Source organism: Apteryx mantelli, chromosome 2, assembly GCF_036417845.1.
Source record: "Apteryx mantelli isolate bAptMan1 chromosome 2, bAptMan1.hap1, whole genome shotgun sequence".
In the NCBI taxonomy this organism is placed as follows: Eukaryota; Metazoa; Chordata; class Aves; order Apterygiformes; family Apterygidae; genus Apteryx; species Apteryx mantelli.
This window is the reverse complement of record NC_089979.1, coordinates 38,469,795-38,489,084: the sequence shown is the minus strand read 5'-3', so window position 1 is coordinate 38,489,084 and position 19,290 is coordinate 38,469,795. Positions and strand designations below refer to the sequence as shown.

The 19,290-nt window shown below is 40.8% G+C and overlaps 1 protein-coding gene across 2 annotated transcripts; it reads left to right on the top strand.

Moving 5' to 3' along the window:
- Window positions 1–307: 307 nt before the first annotated feature.
- On the top strand, window positions 308–17,651 carry GGH (gamma-glutamyl hydrolase). Of its 2 annotated transcripts, XM_067290499.1 has the most exons (10): window positions 308–467; window positions 1,903–2,017; window positions 4,256–4,306; window positions 7,643–7,727; window positions 11,031–11,169; window positions 11,858–11,964; window positions 12,065–12,155; window positions 13,331–13,468; window positions 15,016–15,106; window positions 15,564–15,647. In XM_067290499.1, exons 1-9 carry the CDS (start codon window positions 341–343, stop codon window positions 15,090–15,092), a joined length of 930 nt encoding a protein of 309 aa, XP_067146600.1. In that variant the 5' UTR covers window positions 308–340; the 3' UTR covers window positions 15,093–15,106; window positions 15,564–15,647. The 2 variants fall into 2 exon arrangements, with proteins under 2 accessions (XP_067146600.1, XP_067146599.1); XM_067290498.1 differs by lacking the exon at window positions 15,016–15,106 and having other exon boundaries at window positions 15,564–17,651.
- The last annotated feature ends 1,639 nt before the right edge of the window (window positions 17,652–19,290 follow it).

The following is a 19,290-nucleotide window of genomic DNA, read 5'->3' as shown; positions in this document are numbered from 1 at the left end:
TTGTTGGTGCGGAGCCTGCAGCCACCTTAACTTCCTTCCTTGGCTTCAGGCATACATTAATACTTCATTTTTACAGTGAAAAAGGCCTCGGGCTGCCTGCTGACATGCTTCGTAGGCCGAAGGGGCTCTTGCTGACCGTCCCTTGACGGTTGGTGCCCTCCCGAGCGCCCTGGGGACGGAGACCTGGTTTGGTTCTGTAACTACATTTCCCAGCGTGCCCCGCGGCGCGCGGGAGGTGGCGCGGGGGGTGCGGCCGAGGGCGGGGCGCTGTGGGGGCCGGGCTCGGCTCGGCTCGGCTCGGCTCGGCTCGGCTCGGCTGGCTGCGAGGGGCAGCGAGGCCATGCGGCGCCGCGCGGGGGTCTCTCCCTTCCTGGGGGCCGCCCTCCTCCTGCTCCTCTGCTGCGGGGCCGTCGCCTCGGCCGCGTTGCGCGGCAGCCTGAAGGGGGGCAACGAGAGACCCATCATCGGTGAGGAGCGGCGGGCGGGCGGGCGGGGGGCTGCGCCGCCGCGGCCCGGAGCGGAGCCGGTGACGGGGGAATAGCGCGGCTCCGCGGCCCCCGCGCGGACGGCTGCGCTTCGGGGCCACTGTCACGGCGCGAAGGTCGCCGTGGCGGAAGGGACAAGTAGACTTGTGCTGACCGGGAGGCGTGCGAAGGAGTGGGGCTGAAAGAGAAATAGCCTGAGTTTTGGCCAGACACTACTGGCTTCTTTCCCCCTCCCCCTCCCCTTCCCCCTCTACCTCCCCCTCTCCCTCCCCCCTCCTCTCTCCTCCTCCCCCCCTCCCCCCCCTCCCCCCCCTCTCCCCCCTCTCCCCCCTCTCCCCCCTCTCCCCCCTCTCCCCCCCTCTCCCCCCTCTCCCCCCTCTCCCCCCTCTCCCCCCTCTCCCCCCTCTCCCCCCTCTCCCCCCTCTCCCCCCTCTCCCCCCCTCTCCCCCCTCTCCCCCCCTCTCCCCCCCTCTCTCCCCCTCTCCCCCTCTCCCCCTCTCCCCCCCTCTCCCCCCCTCCCCCCCTCCCCCCCTCTCCCCCCCTCCCCCCCTCTCCCCTCCCCCTCTCCCCCCTCCCTCTCCCCCCTCCCTCTCCCCCCTCCCTCTCCCCCCTCCCTCTCCCCCCCCATTCCTCTCTCCCCCTCCCCCCTCCCCTCTCTCCCCCCTCCCCTCTCTCCCCCCTCCCCTCTCTCCCCCCTCCCCTCTCTCCCCCCTCCCCTCTCTCCCCCCTCCCCTCTCTCCCCCCTCCCCTCTCTCCCCCCACTCCTCTCTCCCCCCACTCCTCTCTCCCCCCACTCCTCTCTCCCCCCACTCCTCTCTCCCCCCACTCCTCTCTCCCTCGCCCAGTTTGCAAGAACTGCAAAATGGTTATTGTCGTCACAGAAAAGCTCATTAGACTGGCTCAGCGTTGCCTTTTCATCAGTTTGGATAAGCATACCTATAAGCATGCATATAATACTTGTGTGTTTTGATCTTCTTGAGATGACTTCTAAAACTGGCATGAAAACTTGTTGATTTCTATGTGGAATGAAAGATCTCCCCAAACGTAGATTAGATTATATGATCAGAACATTAAATGATAAAGTCTTTGCTACTGAGACCCATCCACAGTGAAGCTATTTTAAATAACATTTTTTTTAAAATACTTAAAATGGAGATCATTTAGTACTGCAGCTTCTCTTGAATAAGTAGTTAAATAAAGCAGGGAAGTTGAGTCTTAATCTGATATATGTTTATTTCGTACCTTGCGGGTAGGCATCACAACTGACTTATCTCAATTTTCTTGGGGTTTAATAATACTTTTAGGCACTAAATAGCATGTTCTAACATGACATATAGGAAATTGCAGTTTAATTCTTCTTCCAGAGTGTAACACTTGCTATTTGTGTAATACTGATTTTCTTTCTTGGCCCTTCTAGGTATTTTGTCACAGGAATGCCACTTTAAGAAGTTCCACAAGTTTGGAAGTTCATATATTGCTGCTTCTTATGTTAAGTTTTTAGAATCTGCTGGTGCCCGAGTTGTGCCAATAAGGTAGATTTTTATACACTTACAAAAGGATATTTATTGTTTAGCAGAAGGGTCTCATCTTAGAGGCACAGAAAGCAGCTGTGCTGGTTTTCTGAGAGTTTTGAACCTCTCACAGGCTACTAGAAGATGCTGTGACTTGCAAGCTCTTTGTAGAGACCAGAGTCAAAGCAGGCTGGAACATGCCATGTTTAATATTTCTTTTTATAATAATCTTTACTATGATTTTCAGCATATTTAATGTTTCTTTTTTAACTTAAAACTATATAAGGTAATTTTAATCTGTTGTTTTTGAAGTTATCTGTAGTGAGTCTAATGTATATTGCCCCACAAGCATGCATATCTAGATAGATAATATCTTTTGTCATAATCCGTAGTCCTAGAATTCAAGTAATGGAGGAAGACTATCAGTAGTCCTTGAAGAAACCAAAATCCAGTTCTGCCCATACTGTGGGCCACCAACTCCATATTTGGTAATATTTTGACTGTTGGGTAGTACGTAGCAGAGTGAATAACAGAACTAAGGATACTTCATAGCCAACAGGGAGCCATAAAATGCTAAATGCACTATTGTAAGAAATTAAAATGATACTAATACTGCTGCAGAAAATCGCAAGAGGTCCCATAAAGGCACCAGTGAAATGCCTGAATTCAAAGCCAGCGTTCCTCATGTAGCTGGTGAGGCTTTCAGATGTTTGTTGACTAGAAGTTTCACTGATGAAACGAAAGCATCTAATTCTGACAACTCAATTGGATGTAGCAGAGCTGGATACTTTGAATATGCCCAGTGCCTCAATCCTGCACTAGTTTAGCTGTCATAGTCAATAGTTTGCTGATGTTTTGCTGATGCTGAGGTCTTTCTCATCTTTCCACCTCACAGCTAGATCTTTGCTGAAGGATGGGTGTGACCCACTGTTTGCAGCTCTGCCCTTTCTGGAGTCAACCAGAAACCGGAGTTGCCAGTCTGCAGGAAATAATAGCCATACCATTCATTTAAGTGTTATATTTAATAAGTAGCTGCAGAGGGGTCTCGGGGCACCAAATCCTGAACTGTACCTGCTGGGGTCCTATTTTCAGTCCTGTGAATCCTCAGTCTCCGCTGAGCTGTTTCAAGTGAAATACTTCAAGTCTGGTGAAACAGTATTTTTTGAAAGAAACCCGATTTGTGTACCTAGGTATAAATCAGGAAATCCTGACTGACTTTCACTCAGGTCAGTAAAGTTTTCCTGTGTAAAATTACTGTGAGAATGTATTCATGTTTTCTGTGTTTAAAGTGTTGCCAGCCATATACTCTGCAATGGAGTTACAAAGAAGGCAGATCTATTGGTGGTAACTGTTAAAACACTTACTTGTGTCCTTATTTATATTGGTTACTATTTCATAAGCTTTTTGTCTTGAAATGAGTGACCAGACCTTTCTCTCATTTTGGAAAGTGAGGGACAATGTATCAGATGAGGATTTTCTTTCAGGCATTTGCCTCCATCTGTCTGTGGGAATTTGTGAAGGCCCCTTATTCAAAATCAGATAGGCCAAGATCCTGTCAGACTCTTGGGAAGGCGAGGCTGTCTACATGGCAACCTTTGTCTCTGTAGCAGCTCAGGCGTGATGGCTGCTGTTGCTGCTGTGTTAGATTGCAGGGTAGATTCATAGGATGTTTCTATCATGGGGTGACAGATTGCTCCAAAAGCCTCAGTGGCTTTGCTGATGTGTTTATATTGTCGAACAGAGAGGTCCTCAGCCCAGCTGCAGGAAACCTGGTAGGCCAGCATGGCATTGAAGCAACAGCACTATGTGATGATTCTGGCTTTGGCCTGGGAGCGGTACAGTGAGTGCTTTACTGGCAAAGGTATGCTGATGGTGATTTGGGAGCTAGCTTGACTCACAGTGATTTGGAGAGTTTGTCCACTGTTCCCCAGTTCTTTAAGCATCACAGGTGGGGAATTAGTCAGAAAGGCGGCTGAGCCCTTTCCATGAGAAGAGTGAGGTCTTCACTGAGAGGATCCTAGCCATGTGCAACTCTTGGGTGAATATACTGGTCCAGTGAGACCACCAAAGAATGAAGTAGTAGTGTAAAAGCTTCAGAACAGTTCTTGTAATGGTTTGGGACTATTTTCTTCTAAATGTTTAATACATTCTTTCTACATATTTTCTGTGCCCTTTGTTTCTGCTCAACAACTGTGATACTTTTATGGTAAAATATATGTATTTCAGACCTGTCCTGTAACTGTTTTCTTGGTGTTTCAGATTAAATCTTTCAGATGAAGAGTATGATAAACTATTCCGCTCTATTAATGGGTAAGTTTTGAGCATTGGCTTTCTATTGGAATGTATTATAGTTATGGATTTGAGCTCTGCCATGTTCTCAGGGCCACTCTCCTTCTACTCTCTTGAATGGCTGTGCTGAGCACAGTACACATATAAACCTGTTCTAAGACAGAGAGATCACCATTTCGTTCTATGTGAGTCCATTCCCGTTCCTTTCTTTAAGAGCACATCAGATAATCTGCACCAATGCCAAGACTCGTCTTGGCATTCCCTTATGCTTGTCTGCAGGCAAATAGAACTGGCATTGTAGTGGACAACAATTGGCTTATACTTTACAAGTGAAATAGCCCATTTCCTCATTGTTAGTTTATTTTCTCTTCCTCATATGAGCGATAGCCTTCATTTTCATGTTTAATAGCACTTGCTGGGTGCATCACCACTCTTAGGTTTCCCTGCTCCTACCCTCCTTTCGTAGCCTTTTCTTCCATTCTCCCCCAGTCCTCTCCATATTTCCTCTATCACAAAGGTTTCTGATTTCCAGTCTCTGTTTTTGTTTCTACTCTTTTTCTCTTTGTGCTCTTTCTTGCTTCTTGCATTGCCTGTCTTGCCTACTGTGATTCTGTGGCTTAGGGCTTTGTTAGACAAACACTCTTAACTTGTCAGCTGACCTATGGCAACAGTCCACCCATATGTTCTAAGTATACCCATATGCTCTTTGTTTTTATGTTCTTTTAAATATGAGATGATATGATCTAATTTAACACACTTTAACTGTGGACTAAGCAAAGTCAAAACCTTTTACACTTGCCTTGTGCTAAAAATAAAGAAGAATTAAATCAGCTGATACTACCCTTCAGAGGCTTGATTGTGTGAGCCCTTAGCATGTGATTGGGCTACTTGTAGTCATGAGATGAGCATCTTACACTGTGAATATTTTCATTTAGTGTATTCATATACCAGTATGTTAATCCACATGAGTAAAACTTGCAGATTTAGAACTGTGGCTGCCTGGGGAAAGAATTGTCTTTTATGCTTTAAAGCATGCCTTGTGCACTACGATGTAAGTCTCTACAGCTTTGCAGTGTTAAGAAAGTGACATTTTCTCCCCTGTGAGGAGTCTAATGTTGGAGACGGAATGAGTTATTTCATCCTTTTTTCATGACTGAAAATCTGGCCTTGGTTACAAGGACTGTATCCAGTGGAATCTCCCATTCTTTCTGCCTTCCCACCTGCTTGCATGCGGAGGAGGGTAGTAGGGAACCAGGTCCATTATTCCGGTCTGTCCTGTGACTTAAGAGTTGGGTCTGTGCTATATAGGTGGATAAGGATGCTGTACATTTCCTCTTGTTGCCCTCTGCTGTCAGCTAATGGCTTTCACAATATATCTATATATGTAAATAGCAAATAAGACCTCTGTAGGGAAGGTCTTTCCATGCTATGGAAATTTAGGATAAACAAGATATATATTGATCTTTCATGTTGTAAGACTTCAGCTCCAGGTTCTTTACGGTCCAAAATTATCTTTATTTGTTATAAAATGGCTTCTTAAAACCTTGAATGTACTACTGTGAAGACAGTAATTTTATGAATATAGCCATGTACTTCTGAAATTACCTTTGAAATTCACAATGAACCCATTCATCAGCACTAATCAGCTAGAGATTTTGGAATACATGTAGTTGTATTTCAATCTGCTTATCACACTGTCAAGCCATTATCATCATTACTTAGTGGGTTGCTTCCTTTTTCCACCTGAAGAAATGAGACAGTTTTTTTCTCCTAATTAATGTTGGCCAATTCATGACAGTTTGAATGAAAGGACCAGATGAATTGAAATTTTCACCACTTCTAGATAAAGATCACCTTATTTGTCTAATTCTCTTATTTCTCTTATGTCTGATTATCTTATTTGTGTATTTAGAAAACTATAATTTGGCCTATTTTAAGAATACCTTCAGGTGTAATCATTTTCTATATTAGCACTGGAGAGTAATCCGATTCGTATGTTTGTGAATAGTGCTCTACTTTTCCACCAGATTTTTGGTGGCTTTTGCATAGCCCTGTGCATAGCCCTATGCCTTTGCATAGCCAACGTGTAAACGTTAAAATAAACCTAAGCCCGAGTGTTTAAACAGATGCTCACTTTGCAGATGCTTGCAATGATTTGAGAATGTTGCTTATCCTTAGCTGCTTGTTAGCATCTCGCTGGTACAGGTTACCGTTTCCAGTGCACAGAAAGGTAGAGGAAATCCTTCAGCCTTTTTGGTAAAAAGTCAGCAGCTGATAAAGGTGGCTTGAGTAAATCTTGTTGAAGTCCCCCTGGAGGCGGTTAGGGAGAGCTCACACATTGAGTTCTACCAGTGCTGTTCCAGTTACAGCCAGAAGAGACTTTCATTATTTTATGTTATTGACTGTCATAGTAGTACTTGATTACTTTCCATATCATCATTTGTACATGTGAAATCTCTGCTAGACTGTACTGAGTGTTTTTGTTTATTTGTTTGGGGGTTTTTTGGTGTTTGGTTTTGGGTAGCCACACCAAGCACTGCCATTGTTGAAATCATTTTGGTGATGGAAAACCATTGTGCAATATTTCGTCAGTTCTGTCTCTGAGGTTGCTTTGTTTCTTTTGGCTATATTAGATCCTCTGCAATCAAAAGTTACAGCCAAGAGTACTTTTTTTTACCCTTTTTACATGAACTTTTTGATCTGTTTTGTCCTAAGAAGGTGGTTCTGCCACGGCCGCAATTATTTTTTACTGAAATTGAGCAGGAGGAGTGAAGATTGGGGCCAGGACTTTAACTTCTAGGTGGCTCTCCCTACCACTTTAGAGTGAGATTTGACAGACTCATAGCAAGCAACCCTTGGGTTTACCAGCTGAAGTCTTTATGTTATGTGTGTTTGTGTCTCTTCACCTCTTCCTTACGCTGCACTAGGCTTGGTCACTACTTTGTGTTAATAAACCTTTCTCAGTAAAAGAACATTAAGATTTAAGATAGGATTTAGTTCAAGATTAAGATACCTGAATTTGTCTGTCTGCATGAGTGCGGTCTAAACTCCCATAATCAATGGAGAGCTAGTCAATAGAGCCAGTGCAGCCTACAGCGCTGTTCAGCCAACCAACCAGTTAGCTGTCTGCTGCTTTAGGCTGTATATTCTAGATTCCTTTGACTTTTCTGACTAAATCTCTGTTGTCTATAATGGGAGCCTAGATGTCTATCTATAGACTTCTGAAATGTGGGTGTCTAGAACCGCATCATAACCTTAAAACCACAACCAGCTCCTTCTGTATACATTGCCCAGGTTTTAGTTTGGTTGATCAGTTATTCGTTGTTGCTAATCGGATTCTTCGATGTTGCCTTGCAGGGTACTTTTTCCAGGAGGTGGTGTGGATCTTAGGACTTCAAAATATGCCAGGGTTGCTAAGATCTTTTACCAGAAGGCGTTAGAGGTAATTACTAAGGAACAGTTCTTGTTATTGTCACTGGTCAGAGATGAAATGCCAGGTGGCTCATATTTTCCCAATTTCCTACGGGAGTCCAATGTGTTAACTGTAAACCTGTCAATAAGTAACTCATTGCTGGCTTCTGCATAAAGAAATCATTAGTAGTTTAAGACTCCCAAAACCTTCTCTCATTATATGTTGTCATTGTCTTAAACGCCAAGTTCTTGGGGTGGGAACAGTCTCATTCGTTTGTTATACCTGGGGCTTTGTCTCTGTTTGGAACTTGCAATAAAATAACAGTTGTGCCTTCCGAAAGTACTGGGTGTCCATTGACATTAAATGTTGAATGAAAACACACAGACATATAATAAATGTAAAAGTCTCCGTCTAAATGTAAAATTTGAATTCCTCAGGAGGAATTCTAGAGAAAGATTCTCAGATAATCAGTTTAAATAATATAATGTTATGGCCTTCCTTAACATGTACATTGCAGCCACTGAAACATCTTTATTCTTACTTATCTGTAAATAGATTTAAATATATCTTTGGAGGTGCAAATGAAGGATCTACCTTTGCATAAGTTACACCATTTTACATAATTGCATTCAATTGGTAACTGTAAACATAGCAGATTTTTAGAGTAAACACTAGCTTAATTTATAACACAAATGGGGGTGCGGGCAATCATTTGTTATGATTTAATTATTAGCATTATTAATAAGATTGGTTTTGTGGAAAAGCTGTTTCTTTCAAAGAACATCAGGAAGGCTCTGAATCCTTACTGAAGATTTAATCCTCTTTCTCCAAGGATAAGAGATTTTTTTCAGATATTGATCTATCAATTCCGAAGTAAAATTTTATCTTGGAAATGCCTTGCGGAAAGGAATGGATTTTCACTGAGCTTTTTACACAATCTCTATGATTTGTTAAGGGCTTTCTGTGTCCGGGTTGAATAAAAATGAGAATTTTCTTCCCTTTTTCCTCCCTTACCTGCTTTATTTTCAGCTGAAGTTTATTAAAAATGGTGCCACAGAAATAATAGTTTGGAAATTTTGCACAATTCTAGTGCCGGTTAGGAGTAGTTCTTAAACTACTATCACAACAGGAGGCATTGGGTGGCAGTGAAGAATTCCTGCCATCTCTTGCTGCAGATTTCCCTGTAGCAGGCAAGGAAAACTTAGGCAGCTGCTGTAGTCCGTTGCTTACGTTTCCTAATGTTCAATGCCCATGGCACTAATGTTGTTATACATATATAGCTGTCTCCGTCTTTGTTCATTGTGATTGTTAGTCTGTTACCTTAAACCTGAATCTTGCAAAGACTAGCTCGCCTTTGTGTAAGGCACGTAATCTCATGTGTCTCTACGAACCTACTCACTGTGTGAAGTGCATGTGTACACTGCACGTGTATTGGTATTCAGTATTGGGGCAAGGGTTTCTTGCGGTTTTACCGTTAGCGTTTGCAGTACTTATTATGAAATTCTATTGACGTTTCACAATGATTAAGTAAATTACATATGTCATAATTTTATAACCGGAAAGGCAGGCTCATTAGAAATGGTATGTGTCCTTAAGATGACTGAAAGGTGAAAAATAGTTTTCAGTTCATCAGAGGTAACCTTACTAACACGTATTTCTTTTCTATTCCTGATAACTGCTAATTCCTATTCTTAATAATTGTGAGTTTTGATTTTAATCTTTTGAGATTTAATTACCACTATAAATTATGGGTAGATTTACTAATGTAAGGTGAGTTGCAAAAGTCACAAGTATATTAGCAGGTACACAGTTAACTGAATTTTATGTGTACGAATGCTCTTTTTCTCTTTGTTTTCCAATGTTCACAATGAGAAAATATTTGATCTGGCTCTGTTTTAACATGAATGGATGATGTGGAATGCTTACATCATTCAAGCCAATAGAATTTTACTATTGTCTTCTGTTAGGCAAAAGCTTAACTGAATTTTTTTTTTCCAGCTTTTAAATTCGTTTTTAAAATATGGTGTCTTTGGTGTTTTTAACATGTTTAGGCTCCAAGCTGGTTTTTATTCAAAGAGAAACCAAGAGACCCAAAATGTTCGTGGTTCAGTTGTAATTGTTCTTTAACTGTAGTCTAGTTTGTTGTTGTTGTTGCTGTTTGTTTTTGCTTTTTTCTTTAGTGGTTTTATTCCTCGCTTACATGAAAGAAACTCCATAGGGTAGCAAGTTCTGTATCTCAGGCCATATATGACAAATGGTCATGAAGATTCTACAATACTACTAACCTTCCTTCTGTAAATTCTTCCATGTTTTGCTCTAAGAAGCAGTAATTATGTGGGCTTTTATTACCACCCTATCAGTAATGCAGTCAGAAGACATTTTTATTTTAAGCCTGTAATTTCAGCTTTTCTAAAATGTTTCTTGAGCTGCAGCTCTTCAAAGGGGTCATAACTAAAACAAATTTTAGAAAAAAATTAAAAAAGACTACTCAAATTTCACAGAAACACATGAGATCTGAAACATCCCACCTTCTAAAGTGTGCTACTCTCAGGAATAAACAGTACAAAAATGCGGATTTCCACTGTGTGTGTGCAGCATCACATGTATGTGATAGAAAGCTAGTTGTATTCTCTTCTTGCTTCCCTTCTCTCCTTTTTCCTTTCTTCAGCAGTTTTTGCACTTACCTTCCAATTTTTTTTCTTTTTAAAATGACTATCACTTTTTATTTCATGTTGTTTAAACTCACAGTTTATCTTCCTGGAACACAGGTCCAAAATGGCTAGTTAAACAAGCACTTAGTGTCGTGACATGACACTAAGATCACAGCCATGATAATAATCAAATTTACATTTTCTTAATACAGATGGATGGGCACAGGCATTGCAGAGGACCTTTGCTATGAAGTCATAATGCTTCATATAAAACTATGAATGGTAATGAATAGGCTCTCCCTCAACTTGATGACAGATTGTTCTGTGTCCCTTCTCTTCTTTTACAGAAATGTTTCCATTTTGTGGTTTCTGTTTAGACTGCTTTCAACATTACTTACTTACAGAATAGAACAGTTGAATTAATACTGACATAGGCCCAGATTACTGTTTTGGGGGGACACCTGTATATCCTCTAGCTTGCATATTTATTCAAAGAAAAACTAAGGGAGTCAATATGTTTATTTCAGTTGTAATTGTTCTTGAACTGTTACAATTCCTTTATCTGTAGTAGTTTTACTTCTCAACTACACCAGAGAAAGAAAAAAGCAGTAGCAAGTTCTATTCAGTCGTCTTTCTGTAAATCTTCAATACTGTGTTTATTTTGTTGCTTTTTATTTTGAAGGCTAATGATAAAGGAGATTATTTTCCAGTATGGGGAACATGTCTTGGACACGAAGAGCTGACATATCTCACAAGTGGCGAAATTTTACTTGTTAATACCAACACAGATGGTTTTGCATTCCCCCTGAACTTTACCTCAGGTGAAGAATTCCATTGCATGTCATGTCTGAATTAGCAGTCAGCACAAGCCATAGCTGTGGCTCTTTAAGCTATATGATAATTTGAATTTATATAAATAATGTGGGTTTAGGTCCCTTTTCCTTAGTGAACTGAACAAAATACCCAGGTACAAAACCTGTCAAACTCAGAGAGCAACTGAATTTTAATTTTCCAACTTGCATCTTACCTAAGAGTGGATATTAGCACTGCTCCCTGGTTGCACAGCATCAAGTATTGAAATCAGAGATATTGCTTACAGAGGGAGGAGTACCACTCAGCAACACTGGCAGAATGTGACCTCTACTGATATTTTCTACAGCTTTATCCTTGAATTTGTGAGTAATCAGTCAGTGGACCATGTAGTGTTCGCAAATTCTGCTATTTGTTGCCATAGTGAATGGACAGGTCACTGAAATGAGTGACAAAAAACAATGCTCAGTGAGAACCTAGGTGGCAAAGTTGGGTCCTCTTTGGATCAGGACTGGAGGACAGTGATAAGAAACCCATTGGAGTTATTTCACTGATCTTCCTTGCAGCATGTTAAATCATGATGTTATGTTATAGAAACAATGCAGTGTTTTAGTAAATTTGTCTCCTGTTCAGTAGCAGTCCGTCTGTTAGCAGGCTGGGTAATTGAGAATATCCTTTTTTCTTTTTTCTTTGTAAAAGCTGCAAAAAACAGTAGGTTATTCAAGAATTTCCCTGATGATATATTACATGCATTTGCTACTGAGCCGTTGACATCAAACTTTCATGTGTGGAGCCTCTCCATGCAGGTATTTGATTGTTTTATTTCATGAACACAAATACATTTGCTCTGTTAAAACTAGAAATGAATGAGCAAATAACACATCCTTTATTTCCTCCTTATCACAGAATTTCACACAGAATGAGAAGCTACGTAATTTCTATAATGTTCTGACCACTAACACAGCTGACAAACTGGAGTTTATTTCTACCATGGAAGGTAAGAAAATGAATTTCTTATGTAAAGTGTGACTGTAGCAAAGCAGTTCTTCTATAGAGGTGTGGTGGCAGTGATACTAATTTGTAATGCAAGCTTACTTTTAACATAGCACGGGTGAATCCTGGCCCTGTCTGCACTCTGGCTGTGAGGAACATACAGTGTTTGCAGAGGTAGTTTATCTTTAGAGTACACACCTGTGAGCATAATAACTTACTTCTCTTACCTGTTGTTCCCCTCCCAGATACACTGTTGCACTTCAGCACTGGAGTATTTCAGTGCCACAAAGGAGATGTACAGTACTCCTCTTTTTGTGGTTTAATCACTCCACAGTGCAATGTGCCTCTGTTGCATCTTGCTGTCTGTTTGCTGATGCTGGCTCTCCTATGATGCTTGATATCTCGTTTGTTGTACAAAGAGAATAATTCATGGTACTGAGATAACAACAATTTCCCTCATTATTTTGGCAGCAATACTGCTAATTGCCCTCCTCTAAAAGCCTTTTGCATTACATATACCTGCACCAGGCTTGCTCAACTCAAGAAATGTGTCCGTTTGTTAGGGAATGTGGGTTTTAATTAGTGTACTGCTAGCAGCTCTACAGTAAGGTTCAGCTGCCAGCCCATGGGAGTCTTCTGTATGGCATGTTGGCTGTCCTCCAGAAGAGGAGAATAGCTGTTTGATCAGAAAACCTGATTAGCCTAATGCCTAACAGGCACCTCCTTTTCCTGCAAGTGGTTTATCACAGAGCAGTCATGGGCTGCTGTGCTGCTATCCTCTGTAAGAGAGTTAAGGACTGGCTTCCCCCTCTGTGTATGAGGCCAGGCACAGAGCAGATGGGAGCTGCCACTGGATTGACTGGGCCTTGAGGGAGATCTCAAGACTTGGATGTGGAATTCTTTTTAATTATGCAACTCGAGTAATCAAAGTAACTGATCCACAAAAATCTTTTTGCATGGAGTGAAACTCTCATATTATAATGTCCATTTTTTGGTTCAGTTTTACTGTGACTTTGTAAGAGTTTCAATTTGCTGTTTAAGTTTTTGTGAAGCTACTGATTATAAATGTGGTGTTTCTGTAACTTATGCTTTGAATTCTTTTTGCAATAAGATTAAGCATATCACTCTTAAGGCATAGATCTTGCTTATGTGCTTTGATGTTAAGTGTGTTTGTTGCAGCGTACAAATACCCAGTTTATGGTGTCCAGTGGCATCCAGAGAAAAGTGCTTATGAATGGAAGAACTCATCAGGCATTCCACATTCCCCATTGGCTATAAGAGCAGCATATTACATGGCTGACTTCTTCGTTAACGAAGGTAAAAACTTCATGATCTATAAATGTCAGTTTCTTGAGTGAAACATTAGTAAAAAATCCTTGAAGAAAAAAGACTTGTTTTTCTGCTGTCAAAGTTCATTACCTCTTATTGCTTTGTGAGAAGCTTACTCTACAAGTGTTATAGGCTTATAAAAAACAAGGGATCCTAGAAATAGAATGGCTTAGTAAAAGTGACTTCGAAAGGCCAGGCATTCCAGTGGAAACAGGCAAACTTGTTTCAGTAGGAGTAAAAGCCTCGTCTGTGCCATGACTGTCTATCATTTTGAAGGATCTTTGTAGCATCTTAGTCTGCCTTGCACAAAGACAGTGAAATGAGAAAAAATGCCCCATTCGTAGTTTCCAGAGCTTCTGAATTGAGTTTCAGGCATTAAATATATTCTTAGCTTTGCTTACAAAACCATAGCACCAAGATTATAGATGCTGCTTGGGCTAAGTACAGAGATATGTCAAAGGGGTGCCAAATAGTGTCCACAGTATGTAGCTGCTGGGCAGCACAAGATGTTTTTGAGTTTTGCTGAGCTTCTAAGTTATTTGCTCATACCCTAAGAAGCTGGGAGCAACTAGTCTGTAAAATTTTGATAGTTTTTGAAAACTTTGTCCATTTGCTAGAAATAAGTACTATAAATAAGTATAAATACAAAAGTGTCTGAAGTAATCAACTTATTTTATTCCAGTCACTACAATCTTTTAAACTGACTATCTTTAAAATTGTCTTAACTAATTGAATAAGACTATAAAGTCCGTAATCAATAACCTAATTGAGTTTGATCTATAGATTTATCTGTAATCAAAAGAATAACATAGTTAGAGAAAACAGCGGTTTAAAGCAGTGCAACTTGTGCTGACCTGGTCAGAGAGAGTGTAGAAATAAAGGCTGTGCTTTATACAAGTTCAAGGCTCTTTTTTTGTGTGCTGCAGTCTTGCTCTGCTTTGCAAAGAGGTAGCAAAATCGGGTAAAATTCCTTGTTGTCAGTATCCGTAAACTTCCTGTGTTTTTTAAATTTTGATAGGGTACTTAGGGGAGACAAAGAAGAAAACTGGAGAACGTGTAAAATTAGTCTGTGTTCTCTTCTGGAGAGTAATACTAGGATGCAGTATGTTCTCTAGGGTCTGTCTGCGCTGTTCACTGCAGGCAGAAGTAAGCTTGTTCTGGCCATTATCCAAGTAAATCAATGTGTCAAAACAAGTGCCAACTCTGTGCTGGTAAGTCATGTTGAGACATAGTGTATATATATGAATTTGTGCCTATGTATATAGTTAAAAAAAATTACACATACACGCGCAAACACACATAATGAGCTTGTGCTTAATACCCCGTGGATGTGGTCACCAGCTTTTGCATCTGTTGTCCTTGAATTGTAGTAGAGTAAAGCTATGTCAGTCAGCTTATGTGTGTATATCCCCCATCTCATATGCCAATTCACAAGGTATTCTTTGTTAGCTATTCCCCTCCCCAACCAGTGGACAGGTAATCCTACTGACTAATATAATGTTGCAATAAGTGATGGATTTTTTTCCTTTTTTTAGCTGATGTAAGGCAGAATGCCTTCCTTAGGATTGAAAATAAACTGCAGGGTGAGGAAACACAAACTGGTTTCAGCTGACAGAGATATACTCAGTATCTATGATCATTTACTAACTAAACCATTCTGTTGAAATAGCATTCCCATATCCATCTGATGTTAATTTTAACTTGTGTAGGGTTTCACACATTACAAACCAAACCAGGATTTCAGTTTTTGGTGTTTTCATCAAATCAGTCTGTGCCAACAGTGCAGCTTTCAGGAGACTAGTATTCTGATGCATTTCTTATGGTACTGTGAGAGCTGCCAGTACCTCGCAAATAAGTCCTTTTGTATAGTCTTGACTTTAAATTAATATTAAAATTTCTCCATCTCCGGTAATAAAATATTGCTGTAACCAAATTTCTGAAGGTCTGTCTTCCCAGTTCTCCACATAATAGTTACTGTAATTCTGTTTGCTCTTATGCTATACAGCATAACTTACTTTGCCAAGAAAGAAATTATCAAGGATGATAACAGAAAAGTGATCTGTATTTTCAAAATATTTTACAGCCCGGAAGAACCTGCACAGCTTTCCCACTAAAGATGAGGAAACAAAAGAGTTGATTTATAATTATACTCCGACTTACACAGGACCATTTTCTTCATTTCAACAAATCTATTTTTTTGATTGAATATCTGTTCAAAGGTGCAGCATTGCTATTTTAAAAATAAATTGTTTGCTGGGATTTCATAATTAAGCTAATATAGTACACTGCAGATAATACAGTACACTGCAGCTTACAGTGATTTATCCTGTGTTTCTTCTGTATTATTGGGTCATTAATCTAAAAATTTACATTCGGTAAGATAATAATTGTCCTGGATCACACTTAGATACAAGCCACAGAAAAATGATTTTTTTTTTTCTCTCCAGGGAAGGCATTTTGATTATGCTTATATATGCTTTCTAATATAAATTGGAAAATAACCAGGTTTAGTAAAAGGAAAAACATTCTATTCGTGTATTTCAAAATATGGGGTTTATCTCTCTAAAGTGTTGTGGACTATGATAGCTCTAGTGGTTTAGATATACTGTTTAGTACTGTTCTGTTCTCTTAAAATGATTTAGTGTAAGAGACTTCTGATCTTGGGCTTGTTGTAAATATGTATGTAACCAAGTCTTGACAAGGACTAGTTTGTCATTTGAAAAAATGATAAAATGACAAGGAAGCATTATAGCGAACACTGTACATTCAGCATCTATTTTTGGAGAGCTTATATTTTGTGAGGTCTACATGAGCACGAGAATGCAGCGTAAATTACGCATTGCAAATACCAGATAAAATAAATTTGGAAGGCATAATTAAGTGCTGATTCTACTTTCTACTCTTCTCAAATTCAATTTCATGAATCTTCCAAGAATCTGTTTGAGAGTAGCTGGAGTCAGCAGACAGATATGAGATGAAGACCTCCATTTGTTTGTACTTAAAAGAATGTCAACCTAACTTTTAACTGTGTCATAATCTGTACTCTAACTTTTCCTGTAGTTACTGGACAGAATTCTCACTTTGGTTGAGTCAGGGGGAGTTTGCCATTGACTTAGTGGAGCTGATAGTTTCTTTCTCTTTCATCATACAGTTTAATGCAGCTGGAGTTCAAACAGCAGATGAATGTATCTGAAAAATCTGTTAATGCTGACATAATGTGATAATAGCAGTTACGTTCACTACACTGTGGTGCCCTTTTTTTTTTTTTGCTCTGCTACACGCTTAGTGACAGTTTTGTTCAGTGGTTTTGCGTGGGGCCCAAAAGGGAACTAAGATGAGACAATCGAATATAATTTTCCTGTATTGCACAGCTTCCAAACTCTGTTAACATCAGTGGGAATTTTGAGTTTATGAAGAATTCAGTTTGTACCTCAGCTCTCTGTTTGGCAGTACCTTGCACTCTGAAGTACCACATCTGAATAAAGCTGGTACATTTCTCAGGTTATTTAAGTAAAGGATTCTCTAACTTATTCTTCATAACCAAACAACTACAAAGACAAAGAGAATGTGAAATGCATTAATTAAAATAGCGTAAGTATCAAATAGTATAAGGAAAAATAACTGTGACTACTGAAAAGACACAGTTGGGTGATAGCAAACTTAGACATGTGATAGTACAAATTTCTGCATTTGCCTGGTAAGCCAAATTCAGTAAATGGAACTCTCTTTTTAATATAAGTGACTTTACTGTATGTTAGCTGGTTCCTGAATAGAACCAGTGTAAAAAGAGGATCATGGTCTCCAGTTGCATATAGATATAGCAGCTAAGATACTTATGAACCAAGGCCAGTCTTCCATTTCTTACTCAGGTTAAGTTCCTCAGAATAGCTCTGAAGATTTTGCCTGAGTAAGGAGTGCAGGAATTAACCTTAATAACAGGGACCAATATTGGAAGTGAACTGTCTGCTAACTGCAGTGGTAGCAATCAGTTCACAAGTGTGTAACTGTGAGGTGTGTAATGTGATGAGAGACCAGTGCTTATAAGTGCTAGTACATTTATTGTGAATTTGTATGCGTCTTTCCTTCCTTTCCTTTCCTTTATTTTATAAAGCCTTATTTGATGGTATTGGTGATTTTCTATGATACTTGAAATAAAATTTATTCAAACATACATGTATTTTTCTTCTCTTTTAGATTCCATGGATAAAATATTAACTTGCTTCCCCCCCCCTGCAACTGTAACACTCAAATCAGGAGGCTGCAGTAATCTGCATCTGCTTGGTATGGTGTTGGGAACCATTGCTCTGTCCTGATGGGGAAAGCGAGGGAGCTGTCTATGCTGACTTAGTCCAAGAAGGGATGCAGTTATCAGTCTCTGTTCTGTTTTGGCACTCAGCACTGTAGGTAGAACACAGGATCAGAACATTTGCCTACTTACCTACTTAATTTTCAAAGTCGTTTTAGTTCTAATGCTCATATGCCGTAAGCTGAAACTAATCTATAGACAGTCACAAAGCTGGCGAGTGTGATGGCTAGCTCTCAGTCCAATGGATTGCACTTTAGTTTAGTGGTAACTGGATGGTAGCCAGGTTAGAGTCAAACAAAGAAAGGCTGATATAGCAGGATGAGCCGTGAGGTTTGAGGGGAAACGCAAGTGATTGAAATAGGTTTGTGAGGGTTGGTGTCTGTCAGAAGTAGGGTAAGGCACAGGCAGTTGTGCCTGTGATCTAAGACAGAGCTAAGAGCTTTTGTTGGAGATCGTTGCTTTAGGAGCTCTGTTGGGGAGCGGCAGGAATGGGGCTGCTCTACAAGGGAAGGTGAGCCAGGAGCCGAGGGTGACAGCCTGGCCGGCAGGACCATGGCCTTACGAGGGGAGCAGTCCCCCAGGACCTGAGTAAGAAAAGCGGAACAGATTCAGTGACAGTAACAAGGGCCAGGCACAGTCCAGAGGTAGCCAGACAAGTCTGTAGTGATGAGGCAGGTCAGGGTCGAGTCAGTGAGTCAGGGTCAGAGGTCCATGGTCAGGCACGGGCGTACTGACAGTGCAGCTCAGACAAGGGCCAAGGCCCAGGGCCTGAACTTAATGTAGCTCCTGAGCAAGGCTGCTCACAGCTCTTTCTCATACAGCTCTTCTCCCAGCAGTCTGGCTCCAGGTCGTGAAGCTGTGTGGTGCCAGACCTGCCCCTGCACACAGGCAGCCAGACCTCTAGGAAGGAGGGAGGGGGCTGCAGAGCCTGGTGGTGCGCTCAGGGCCCTGACGCTCTACAGCTGTAAGCAATACAACTGCTGTCTGTGGTGTTCAGGGAAATGAGAACTTCTGTCCATTCCTTGTAATACTTGACGTCTTCCATCAAGTTTTGCTCCAGTCAGAAACATTATCCATAGGAACCCAGAGTTGGTGAGAGCTCACTCAGAAATGAGTTAAAAAAATTATTTTTAAGAAGCTTCAATAAAAGACCTCCTGTCCACCCTGAGTGATTTACAACATGGTTTTTCATTGCTTGGGTAAGATAGAACTCACAATTTATATATGTAACTGGTAGTTTTCAGAATTAATGCTGGAGAGAGAAGGAAAGGAGCCTATGGCCGAACTCTCAGCTTATTCAGAGTACAGCTGAAGAGCCTAATCACCTAGCTTGCTAATCTCTGGGGGAAAAGATCCACTGACCAGTAAAGTAACTGTGTGTGTTCTGCAGGTTATATTAAGACACCTTTCAGAAGAAAAAGTTTGAAATAATTTTCTCTTTGTACTATTCTATTTTTACCACTAGATGGCCTACAACAACCAGTTTTGCATTCGCAATTTCTTA